This window comes from Myxine glutinosa, chromosome 1 (genome assembly GCF_964187855.1).
Source record: "Myxine glutinosa chromosome 1, kmMyxGlut1.1, whole genome shotgun sequence".
Lineage (NCBI taxonomy): Eukaryota > Metazoa > Chordata > Myxini > Myxiniformes > Myxinidae > Myxine > Myxine glutinosa.
Genome location: NC_136261.1, coordinates 258,672,277 through 258,685,052, shown reverse-complemented (window position 1 = coordinate 258,685,052; position 12,776 = coordinate 258,672,277). Strand labels below are relative to the sequence as shown.

The 12,776-nt window shown below is 43.4% G+C and overlaps 1 protein-coding gene across 4 annotated transcripts in view; it reads right to left on the bottom strand.

Moving 5' to 3' along the window:
* The window catches only part of AQR (aquarius intron-binding spliceosomal factor), a 172,743-nt gene that overhangs the window by 28,092 nt on the left and 131,875 nt on the right, over positions 1–12,776 (bottom strand). For all 4 annotated transcript variants that reach the window (XM_068103356.2, XM_068103357.2, XM_068103359.2 and 1 more), the window contains exons 22-26: positions 7,538–7,684; positions 4,738–4,807; positions 3,731–3,841; positions 3,211–3,320; positions 711–846 (exon numbers count right to left, since the gene is read on the bottom strand). In XM_068103356.2, the coding sequence (XP_067959457.2) occupies positions 711–846; positions 3,211–3,320; positions 3,731–3,841; positions 4,738–4,807; positions 7,538–7,684 (574 nt within the window). The remainder of the gene's footprint in view (positions 1–710; positions 847–3,210; positions 3,321–3,730; positions 3,842–4,737; positions 4,808–7,537; positions 7,685–12,776) is intronic.

Sequence of the window (12,776 nt, the reverse complement as noted above, 5' to 3'; positions counted from 1 at the left end):
GTTTGGGAGAGCTCCGCCAAATCTCAAATTAATCCTAACCAGCATGTGCACATTCGTCAAATTTATTTATTACATAGTGCTTTTCATTTTTGCCGAAGTACAAAGCCTGTCGCTTTTACATCGCAGGCAGGTCTGTGGTCTCTCTGTTTTGTATCACTTCTTCTCGGGTCTAGCTCCATCTTCTCTCTGAGTCCTCAGACCCCCTTCAGAAACTCCAGGATGCATGCATTCTGCCAGTAACCCCTTCATGGTGGACCAAGAAACGGCTTGTGCCTGCTTAAAGTCCTCGCCTGCCACTTTTTTTTGTGAGTCTGGTATTTTGGCACCATTAGCAAGATATTTATCCTTGTATACACAATTCAGTTTTTCGTGTCTTTCCTTCCCTATTTGTCAGTCTTCATGTGCCAGATCCATCTGAGTACTGTTGTCTCGTTCTCCCGTGTCAAAGCCAATTGCAAATAAGCATTTTAATTCCAAGAAACATTTTCACTCCTTTTGCGTTTCAACGCCATGTTCAGCTTTTATTTGAACAATCATTGGGGAAGCGTAAAAATAAAAGAACACAGTAAATCCAACATCGTTTCGGCATTCTACAAAGGTCTTAGAGATTTAGACCATCTGGCTCAGATGGGTCTGCACTGACAGAGCAGTCTGACGTGACAATATAAATGAATGCAAATACCTGCAGAAGTCAGGTTGGTGATCATTACCTGGTATAGGAAGAAGTGACCGGCCGTTTCACAGGTGTAAGCCACATCTGCAGGAACCCCGAGGCTCTCTTGCAGTCTCCCAACTTCCTTCAGCAGCTGTAGCCGACAAGCCAAGATGTAGTTTACTCTTCCGTACCTGTGGTTGGTGTGAGAGGCCATGCAATCATTGTTGTGCAGAAAATGAAAATTTCGAGTGATTAGATAAAAAATGCTTTCTATCCCAGATCAATTCTAATGACAAAGCAAGGAAGCAAAAGGTTAAATAAAAACAAGGCAAAATAAATGACAGCAGGGCAGCAGTTGGACAGAATACACAGGGGAAAAAAACAAAACAGGGAGAAAGAGGAAAACACAGTAAACCAGAACAGCACTCGGTCAAGAGCATACCTCTGCCAGGCTGAACAGTTTACGTTTTGTACCCCACTGATAGACCAGATCTGCATCCAGACCTGAACCAAAATCTAATCAGCTTGTTCTGGTCACCTACCTAACTCATCCACCAAGTTTTGTTATAACCCATCCACAAACTTTTGCAATAGTGTGCTATATATAGTCGTGGCCCTTTCTCTCAATGGTAAAGAATCATTTAAAAAATTGGCCGATACGCATCTTCACCAAATTTTTATCAGTTTGTACTCGTCACACACGTCACACACTCGCCCAAGCCTGGTGTTGGGCTAGCGGTTAGGGTGCCGGCTTGGGATCCTAGGATCCTGGGTTCGAATCCCGGTCGATCGCTGAATTAACGCCAGGGGGGTTGACTCAGCCTGTCATCCTTCCGAGGTCGGCAAATTGAGTACCAGTTCACTAGTAATTCCCTGTTTGTCGTAAAAAGGCGACAAAAAGGGTTGGTGGCAGGAAGGGCATCCGGCCGTAAAACATTGCTTCAAAAAGGGGACCAAAAAACAACAACAACCATGGTTCCCGAAAAAGGCCAACCCCCGCTTGCGGGGAAAAATGGCCTCTAAAGGTGGTTTTTTTTTTTTTGTACTCGTCACACACACAACCTACCAAGAAAAGTACCAAGTTTCGTCTGAATCCGTCCATAACTTTTTAAGATATCCTGCTCACAGATAAACACGGGTGAATACATACCCTCTGTCCACATTCGGTGGTGGAGGTAAAAATGATGTCTAGAATTGTTTGCACAGGTCTTGTTTTAACAAACAAAACATCATGACGCCCCAACTTTTTTTTTTCCTCAACAAGAGAGAGGCTCATGGAAGAGCAAGGATAAATTAAATTGGCAGTGGGCTTGCAGGGCAACAATTGTTCACAACCAACAAGGGGATAAACTCACAGGAAAGAGAGAGAGGGGAGAAAACTGAAATCAGCAAGTGATTTCTGAGAAGGGAGGATAGGAATAAGGTGATGTGTGATTAAGGCAACATTATGTGATGAGCATAGGATTAAGAGGGGTTAATGGGGTTAATAAACATGAGGGGTCAGGATTGGGAATGACATTATGTGGTGGTGTACTGCCGGCTTGAAATGCTGGAGATGAGAGACAAATTAGTCCTGGAAGGTGGTTGTATAGACAGGAGAAGTGAGGAACAAAAGAGTTGAGGTGTGTAGTCAGCCTGGATCTTGGTAGTTTCATTAGGAAGGGGATACTGGAAGAACGTTTGCAACCTGGTCCTGGAGTTGCTGGTGAGGGTCTGAAGAAAGACAGAGAGAGGGAGAGAGAGGGAGAGGGAGGGAGAGAGAGAGAGAGAGAGGGGGGCGGGAGAGAGAGAGAGAGAGACAGGGGAGAGGGGAGAGAGAGAGAGAGAGAGAGAGAGGGGGGGAGAGGGGAGAGAGAGAGAGAGAGAGAGAGAGAGAGGGGGGGGGAGAGGGGAGAGAGAGGAGAGGGGGGGGGAGGGGAGAGAGAGAGAGAGAGGGGGGGGGGGGGGGGGGAGAGAGAGAGAGAACGAAAGCAATATCGGAGAAGAGGCGGTAGAAACCAGATATTTAATTACCTTCGCAAAAGCGGAAGGTTATGTTTTGATCGCTGTGTATTTATTTGTATGTCTGTGTGTGTGTGTGTATGTTATTCGCATAACTCAAAAAGTATTCAACCGAATTGCATGAAATTTGGTGGGATGATTGGTTATTATACGGGACACATTTGATTAGATTTTGGGAGCAATCGGGTCAAAGGTCAAGGTCAAGGTCACGAAAAGGTCAAAATCGTATTTTTGTTGTTCTGTTCCCTACACTCCCATGCCAAGTACAGAACAGTAGCTGCGGCGAAGGTATGCGCTCTACCGAGTGCCCGTTCTAGTTATTCTTGGTTTTGACCAAGCCTCAAAACATGGTGACATTGGAGGAAAGTGCCCGATTCTCCACAAGTCAGGGGGAGCATCATGTTTTTCAGCTTCGAATATCAAAAAATTTGTAATCTATTAGGTTTCAGAATTCGAATAATGAAAGAATATCTTAAAGCTATAATAATTAGATACTGCAGGAAGCTTTGTCGCATTCCGTAATACACGTTTTCCTACAAAAGCACAAAACAAACCTGCTGAAGTCCTTCTCCGTCTCCAACTCTTCTTCACCGTGACCAAGACGCAGTAGATGCCGCTCATCAATATCCAGCTGCATGATCTTCTCAAATAGCTGGTTGAGTGCCTGGAAAAAAAACAAAAAAAAAACACAGGTATTGAAACAACAAAATCATGGTTAAGTTCTACTTTTTTTAAACCCTGTGGAATACGATTATATGACCATCATATGGTCTAAATACATATGCCTCTATAGAGTCCATTATTGACCGAAACATTTGACGTCATCATGTACGTATATCCAGGATAGGCGACAAAGTGGTGTCACGCAAAGTTTGCGGCCAATCATGGACAAGATAGCCGCTTCTGCAATAAAGATGGGAATGTTTGACTGAATCTCACATCAAAATGTGGAGTGAAATTTGAGGTTCTGTGGATTTGTCTATTTTCACTTTATTGTTGCCAAGTAATGTGAATACAAAGGTGGGCTCAATATGTTGATCATGGCCGAATCAAACAGAGAAACCGGTGTCACACCTGATTGGAATGTGTAACGATCAGGGTGCGTTGATCAGGGAAGTTGTGATACAAGTTGGAGATTATCTGCACAGCAACATCAGTCTTGCCGGTTCCTGGCGGTCCCACCACCTGTACAGAGCAGAAAAATAAAATGGTTCAGAAAAGGAGGGGTTTGTGGCGGGGTTTTGGGGGAGGGTTGGGCAGGGGGTCATAGCAACCCATATGTGTACATGTTATAACCTCAAACATAACATAACGTTGCCATGCCAACGTTGATTGGACAAGAATGACCGCATTTTTGGTCACAACCTGCGACACATATTTTCACCTCCTCTGTCCACTCAACTTCCTCATCCTTGCTGATACAATTAATCTCCGAGGGTCTTCATGATTTGGTTCTGAAAAATTGCAAACTTCACATTCAGCCCCGCAATTTCTCTATGTGAGGTCCACTGTATTTTTTTTTCCTCACCACTCTTAAATCGACTTCTTAAATCGACTACAGTACTGTTGAAATAGCAGGAGTAAAATCGCTTTCTTCTCCTATTTCCGAAAATGTAATGTTGAAAATGTATGTTTTAAGCCACGTATAAATGCAATACAGTTCCACACGCTACAATTTTCCCCAATTTAGGAAACAAAATAGACATTGGTTAATAGTGTTACGTAACACCACTGAAACTCCCCGACCCTCCCCCCCCCCCCCCCCCAAACCACCTGTAACGCTCCGTAACGTTTGCACATACACCCCACCTTGCCCTTCCAATATTGGCACAGAGTGTTACAGTGATACCCCATTACATGTCAAATAAATAGCAATATAATAATCCTGCACAATTCATTACTCCCCCAAAGCTACTGGTATTAGAATGTAAAATAACGAATGAATAATTGTAATACCGTTGGAAAGAGCAATTTAGCCAAGTCAGTGAAAGGACATTGTGCAGACTGCAGCATAATGTGGAAGGAAATCGCAGACTTAGCATGCAAATCAGGGGAGGGGAGGAGGGGTGAAGATTACGAACCATGGTGAGTCCAGGCTGCATTCCAGCACGAATGGCCTCAATCTGTGTTGGAGTAAAAAGAATGGCGTTCCTGCAGGTCGGGTAAGAAATGTTCCGATAATATGAATACAAGCAACATGACCAATACACACAGCACACACACAACCATGAAGACAGCAAAATTCTACTTCTGGTCATTCATCTGTTAAAGTCACATACAAATAATAATAATAATAATAATAATAATAATAATAATAATAAAAAATAAAAACTGTGCATGACAAAATAAGAGAAGAAAATAAATTAAGAGATGCAGGAAAAGGCAACTTTTCTCACTCCAACACGACACCAGATTATTGCTGCCATGACATTTTACCAATTTACACAAGACAGTGACGTACCTCGAGACCAACAGCCAAGCACATTCAACAACGAAGGGTTGTCCTTTTATAATAAAAAATGAAGGGTAGAGGTTTGGTGGCATCCAAAACAAGTGCAAGGAAGAGGAACATACAAACACCCTGGACAACCACCAGTCTACACACCTCTACTGCAGTACGTAGTGTGTTCAAAAAGTATCCGACCTTTATTTTTCGTGCGTAAAAAAAAGAAGCTAGGGAGGCGTTGATTGGTTTACGTATGTAGGCGATCCTAATGCACACGCGTGAATTTTTTCCCACCTGCAGAAGCTGTCATTCGACGGCAGACCGCCCATGAGTGAGGACATGTAAGTGAGCGCTGTCGGATTTTCGTTTTTGACAAAATGACGGAAAAACTTGAACAACGCTACTGCATCAAATTTTGTGTTTTTTGGCCTCGGGGATGTTGGATGCTTCCATTGTGATGACTGCAACTTGGTTTCTGGGTCGTACCCATAAACCCAGGACTCATCGCCAGTGATCACTGTGTTGAGGAAGCGGGGATCGCTGTTCACAGTCTCCAGCATGTCCTGTGCGATCTCCAAACGGAGTTGCTTCTGCTCAATCGTTAGCAGCTTTGGTACGAACTTCGCTGAGATTCTCCTGAAGCCCAAATCCTCCTTCATAATGGAATGAACGGTGTTGAATCTTGCGGATCGTTTCCACTTGGGAATCGCCAAGCTTTACACAAAATTTGATGCAGTAGCGTTGTTCAAGTTTTTCCGTCATTTTGTCAAAAAAGAAAATCCGACGGCGCTCACTTACATGTCCTCACTCATCGGCGGTCTGCCGTCGAATGACAGCTTCTGCAGGTGGGAAAAAAATCACGCGTGTGCATTAGGATCGCCTACATACGTGCACCAATCAACGCCTCCCTAGCTTCTTTTTTTTTACGCACGAAAAATAAAGGTCGGATACTTTTTGAACACAGTTCTATTTATTTTTGGTACCCGAAACCGAAATATTTTTGAACACAGAACACAGAACACAGTATATATGGATTTGTGTAATTTTGCTATTTCAAACTGTTAAATTCCTTATTTGAATTAAACAATCCTTACTTCGAATAGTCATCTGCCCCCTCACTCCCTCTAACCCTCCACCACCTTCCACACCCAAATAAAAACAAGAAATAAATAAATGAATAGAAAACAAATAAATAATAAATGCGAAATTAAAAGAAAATACAAAAATTATTTTACAAATAAAAATATTTTTCTTATCATGTGCGTGTGTGTATATGAGTGAGAGTGTGTATATGAGTGACAGTGTGTATATGAGTGAGAGTGTGTATATGAGTGAGTGTGTGTATGTGTGTACGTGGTGCGTGGTGCGTGTGTGCGTGGTGCATGTTGCGTGTTGTGTGTTGCGTGTTGCGTGTTGTGTGTTGTGTGTGTGTGTGTAACACCCTGGAGCCGGCAGGATCGATTATTGGTACGCGCTCAGCTGTAGGATGTACAACTTGGGTTTGCATCCCGACCCAGCTCTAAACTGTCATTCTGATGTCTCACAGGCAGGATGATTCATCAATCTGTGTACTCCCTCGGATGACCATTAAACAGGCATCCCATCTGCCAGCATTTGTTGGAGGATGTAAAATATCCCATCGTGTCTTTCAATAAGAGTGGATGAGCTATTTCCACCACCATTAACAAATCCAAATTCCTGCCCTAACTACTGCTGGGAAGGCAATAGCAAATCACCCAGTATAACCCTTGCCAAGAAACTGCTTTAGCAGCACCCGCCACTCTGCAACATGACATGCTGCACCAAAATCAGCAGAAATCACCCTGATGCCTGTGCTTGTCCCACTGGTCTCATCCCCACAAGTCCACCCTCCACATCCCCACCTCCAGTGAAGTTGATAAACTGTTAGGTTAAATTAATGTGCCGCCGATGTAGCACAGGTATGATGGGCCAAATAACCTCTTCCTGAGACAGCTATTTCACATATTAGAAACGAAAACATATTGATATTCATATTTCTGATCACCCCTCAAAAATTTTATGAATCATCTATTGGCATCGACTGTCAGCCCTGATTGATATGGCAAATACTTCCATCATGTATTTTTGTCATGTAAACTTTGATTTTATCATCGTTTCTCTTAACCAAGAGCTACCAGTCATGACACCATTGTACATGCTCTAGCACAAGTATAACCCCTCTCAAACCATACTTTACCCTTATGGTTTATTATCTTATAGTAGGGTGACCGGTCATCCCGACACTATAAAGTCATGTTTCACAAAAGAACGATCAATATAAAATAAAATTTTCAGGAATTCAATGAATAATGACACACAACACACAAATGCTAACAGCACCAATATTATTGAAGTGTGACATTTAAAAAAAAAAAAATCCCTTTAAAAACGACATCGAACATGATGGGACTGACCGCCGTGGCTGGTTGTACGGGTATGGTCCAGGGTTAGGAGGCACGTAGGGCTCCACAATCAGTGTACGATCATCTTCAGCCTCTAAGGGATCAGCATCGTCGCCCGCTTTCCTTTTCTTGCCTGTGTGCTTATTAGGAAATGTAATGCTGAAGGGAAAGACGGGGTACCGCAAATCAGTGGTTGAACGTAGAGCGCGAGATCTGCATGAACCAAACTGCACCCAAGAATCTTCATGTGCACGCGGCGAACGGGTGAGAAGCAGATCAGACGAATAGATCCGACAATACAAAACACTCCGAGTACAACCACCAGGTTTCGACTCATTCCTTCCAGCGACTAATGAGTGCATATAAGTTAGACACACAAGCAAAAAATAATAATAATAAAATAATAATAATAATAATCAGACTTCTTGAATTATATGAGGCGTGTTGAAAAGTAATGCCTCCTATTCTTTTTCTCCAGAGCAGGTAAAGATATTCAAATGAAACAGAGAGGCACGAACATCAATCTTTATTCCACCATGATGCATATTTATTTCTCACCAAAATCACAACGGTCCACACATTTTGCCAAAGTTCAAGTAGTTGAATGATGCCGTCACGATATAAATCTGCATCTGCTGACTTAACCAGCGCTTCACAGCGGGCCTTGACATCATTTTTGGAACGAGAAAAAAAAACTTGAAGATGTTTCTCAAGTTTGGTGTAAAGATGAAAATCTGACGAAGCCAAATCTGGCCTGGTGATCTATTGTGGCAGTGGTAGTTTTCTCGGAATATTCCGATGGTTTTTCTCGGCATATTCCGATGGTAGTTTTCGGGACTTGAGGCCAGCGCGGATGTTCAATAAGAAAGTGCTGGGCTGGACTTTCGGTAGCCGAAATGCGGCTGAAGTATTAGGATGACAGCACATTCCTTTGCATGGCTGGCAGAGCAATGTTGCAGAGAATAGGAAGCCACGGTCTTTTTTGACTGGAAGGTTCCAGATACTGTTCTCATTGCGGCATTTAACTGAACTTCAATGGCCTTCTTATGGGCACTTGCCGACCAGACTGGCGCACAATACTCTGCTGTCACATATATGAGGGCGAGAGTTGCTGTGCATAAGGTGTTAGCGTCAGCACCTCACTATGTTCCGGCCAGTTTCCGGACAAGGTTTACCCATGCCCTGACCTTCTCCTTTCATCCTTCATCTTTGCAGATGTTCTTTGTAGGTCAGGCTTCGGTCAAATGTAACCCCAAGGTATTTGGGATAACAAACATTTTCAACTTTCATAATGCAGTATGCCAAATCTATTTCTGCATTTTCTGTGTGGTTATTAAGATAGTGTATGCAAACAGCTGTTTTGTTGGTGATTGGATGGAGCTTCCATTTGTGGAAGTACTCCTACAGTATGCCCAGATCCCGGTGAATTGGTCCCCGGCAGATTGAAGGTCGGGGCCTTGCACTACGAGTGCAATGTCATCAGCATAGGCAGGAGGTTGTCATTGGAACGTCGCTGACATAGAGGTTAAAGAGGGCGGGGGCTAGAACAGATCCTTGAGGGAGGCCATTGTTTAGTGTTTGAACACGGCTCGTTTTGCCGCTGAGGCTGACGCAGATCTTTTGGTCACCAAGGAATACCAACAGTAGTCTGATTGTCTTCTGACAGACAAGGGAAGACTTTCAAGACTTTGAGATGGAGCTTTAGCACCAGACTGTGTCATTGGCCAACAAAAGGTCTACCAAGGAATTTGCAATCTTTTGTTTTCGCTGGAAGCCAGCCCTGACGATGGTGGAGAGGACAAGAACCTGATCACAGGTACTGCGGCCGGTCCTAAAGTCCCCCTGCTTATCAGGTCGGAAGGTCTCCAGGGTGGGGGTTAAACAGGATCATAGGGCCCTCTCCATCAGCTTTGCCATCACTGATCACAGGGCGATAGGGTGGCAATTTCAGGGCAAGTCTGCTGGCTTACCAGTTTTAGGATGGCAATAATTTTAGCCTTCTTCCAGGCTGCATTAATTTGCCCCGTTTCATGGATGGCAGTAAAAAAGGCCACCAACCAGGTATGACCGTTTTCTGTGGGGTTTTAAAGGAATTCCGGGAAATCTCCATCGGCCCTTGCAGCTGTGCCATTTTTGGTTGCCGACAGTGCGGCGTCAATGTCGTTCTTTGTATATGGGGCCGACAGGTGGCTGCTAAATGGACTTGGTGGAGGTTTCAGAGATAGTTCCTTTTTACTTCCTGCCTTAGTGGTTTGTAGGTCAGTGCCTTTGAGATCTGGAGGAGGTGAGATGTGATGGAATCAGGGGAGACACTTGGGATGGCAGTAGTAGTGTTTTCTGCAGCACCTAGTTTCCTCAGCAATGCCCATGCCTTGCGGCTACTGTACGTGAAGTCTGTTCACTCCACCAACTCCTTTCAGCGCTTCAGACGTTGTGTCGAGAGCCTCAATTAGTGCTTTGCGGCGACCGGGTTCCCAGTTTTGGTGTGCTTCTTTAGGAGAGTTTCAGACTCCGCTATAGTAAGGCTTCAGGTGTGTAGTAAGGTGTGTAGGCTTTGCCGTAACCATGCAGTATTGTATCGGTGACAGCAGAGAGAAGGAGGTGCACAAATTCTTCATATTTAGCTGGGACAGATGGTATATCTTCAATCTTGGATTCAGCTGCTTTGGTGACAGTGGTCCAATCCACTTTCACGAAGTTCCAGCATGGTTATGGCTTGGAGTACCCCAGCGGAATCTCGATACTAATGTGGACGACAGTGGGGCGATGTTGGCTTTTTGGGAAGGGAGCGAGAACTCTCCTCGATGCCATCATTGGTAGCCTTCTGCCATCCTTTGTCAGGAAACAGGGTTCTGAATTTGTTCCGGTCTGCCACCATCCCGAGTGGAAGATCTTTGGCTGTTTTGGGTCAAACAGTAGGTCAAGATCGGTCGTCGACGCTCAGTCGGTTAGCTGTTCTCCAGCCATGTAGCACTGAGATATCTAATGTCAGAATCACAAAACTTGGAGGGAAAAACTAACATGCGGACTGTGCTTTGTTTCATTCGAATAACTTTACCTGTTTTGGAGAAATATAACAGGAGGCATTACTTTTCAACATGCGCTTGTAGTACGATTAGTCAGTTCATGTTTCCATCTATGTTTCAAACCTTTTGCACTGCTTCCATCTATCCCAAACGAATGATATATATATATATATATATATATATATATATATATATATATATATATATATATATATATATATACTGAAACGCAAAAGAAACTTACCACCTTTGAAACCTTTAAATATCAACAATAACACTGCGTGTAGTAAATGTGTGAACTTATTTGTGAACAATAGTGTCCTCACTGTCAGACAAAATGGTCACGGATGGTCACTTGAACCTTCAATGGTCACTTCATAGCACAGCTGTTGAACAGCCGTTTTGACTGTCAGTGATTAGCCAAGGCGTACGGGATGATTTTAATGAGCTGCACGTGATGTCTTGATATTGGCTTTAAAAAGGCCAGTGCAAAATGGGCATTTCAATCAACATGCCACGATTGTCAAGGGATCAACGGCAGCGTGCCCTGGGCATGCTGCAAGGCGGACTGAGCTACCGTACAAACCAACAATTGCTAATTGAAACATTGGCATTTTATTGATGACATGTCAAGTTTTTGACCAAGATACACCATCTCATCAGTTTGTTCTACAGTACAGAACAGCACAGGGTGCAATGTCAGTCCCCTTTCAATAGCGTGTGTGGCAGGTAGCTCAGTCCGCCTTGCAGCATGCTCAGGGCACGCTGCCATGGATCCCTTGACAATCGTGGCATGTTGATTGAAATGCCCATTTTGCACTGGCCTTTTTAAAGCCAATATCAAGACATCACGTGCAGCTCATTAAAATCATCCCGTACCCCTTGGCTAATCACTGACAGTCAAAACGGCTGTTCAACAGCTGTGCTATGAAGTGACCATTGAAGGTTCAAGTGACCATCCGTGACCGTTTTGTCTGACAATGAGGACACTATTGTCCACAAATAAGTTCACACATTTACTACACGTAGTGTTATTGTTGATATTTAAAGGTTTCAAAGGTGGTAAGTTTCTTTTGCGTTTCAGTATATATATATATATATATATATATATATATATATATATATATATATATATATATATATATATATATATATATACATATATACATATATATATATATATATACATATATATATATACGTATATATATATATATATATACGTGTATATATATATATATATATATACATACAGTGGAACCTTGACTTACGAGTTTAATTCGTTCTGTGACCGAGCTCGTAACTCAAATTGCTCGTTTCTCAAATCAAATTTCCCCATTAAAATGCATTGAAATGCTATTAATCCGTTCCAGCCCGCCAAAAACCACACCAATTTTTTTTTAAATATACAGTATATATAAAAATATCTCGCGCTTTATATTTCACCTGTATGCAGCATACAAGTTGGCAGGATGGCCTGGACTGGAGGTACGCACACTTGACTCTAAAGTCTAAACTGTCCAGCCTGGGTTTGAATCCCGACCCAGCTATAACCTGTCATGGGTGAATCACAGGCAGGGTGATTCATCAATGTGTGCACCGCTAAACTGGGCGCCCCGTTTGCGTCCCATTAGTTGTTGGATGTTAAGGATCTCACCGTGTTTTCCACAAAGAGAAGGCGAGCTATCGCCGGCACTCTGAACAAGTTGTGGCCTGGCATGCTCTTCTCCTCTGCCGTTATATACGTCCTCCTCGGCATCTTTTTCCAGAAGAGCCCTGTCTCGTCACAGTTGAAGATTTGCTGGGGGATGTATCGTTCGGCTTCTATCAGTTCGGCAAAAGTTATAATAAAATCTTCAGCTGCCTTCACATCCGCCTCACCAAGTCGACAACACGCACACCTCGCTCATGTTTTTCGACGATTGCGTGTTTTATATCCAAGCACATCATCCTCTTCTTCTTCTCAGTACCGTGTTTTCCACAAAGAGAAGGCGAGCTATCGCCGGCACTCTGAACAAGTTGACGGCAGAGATACTGTACTTGCACGGCAAGATAACCACGTGACCAGAACCCACCTGGTGGCGTAAACTCAAAATAACCAACATGCGAAAACAAAAATGCAGCGCTATACGACAGAGATACTGTACTTGCACGGCAAGATAACCACGTGACCAGAACCCACCTGGTGGCGTAAACTCAAAATAACCAACATGCGAAAACAAAAA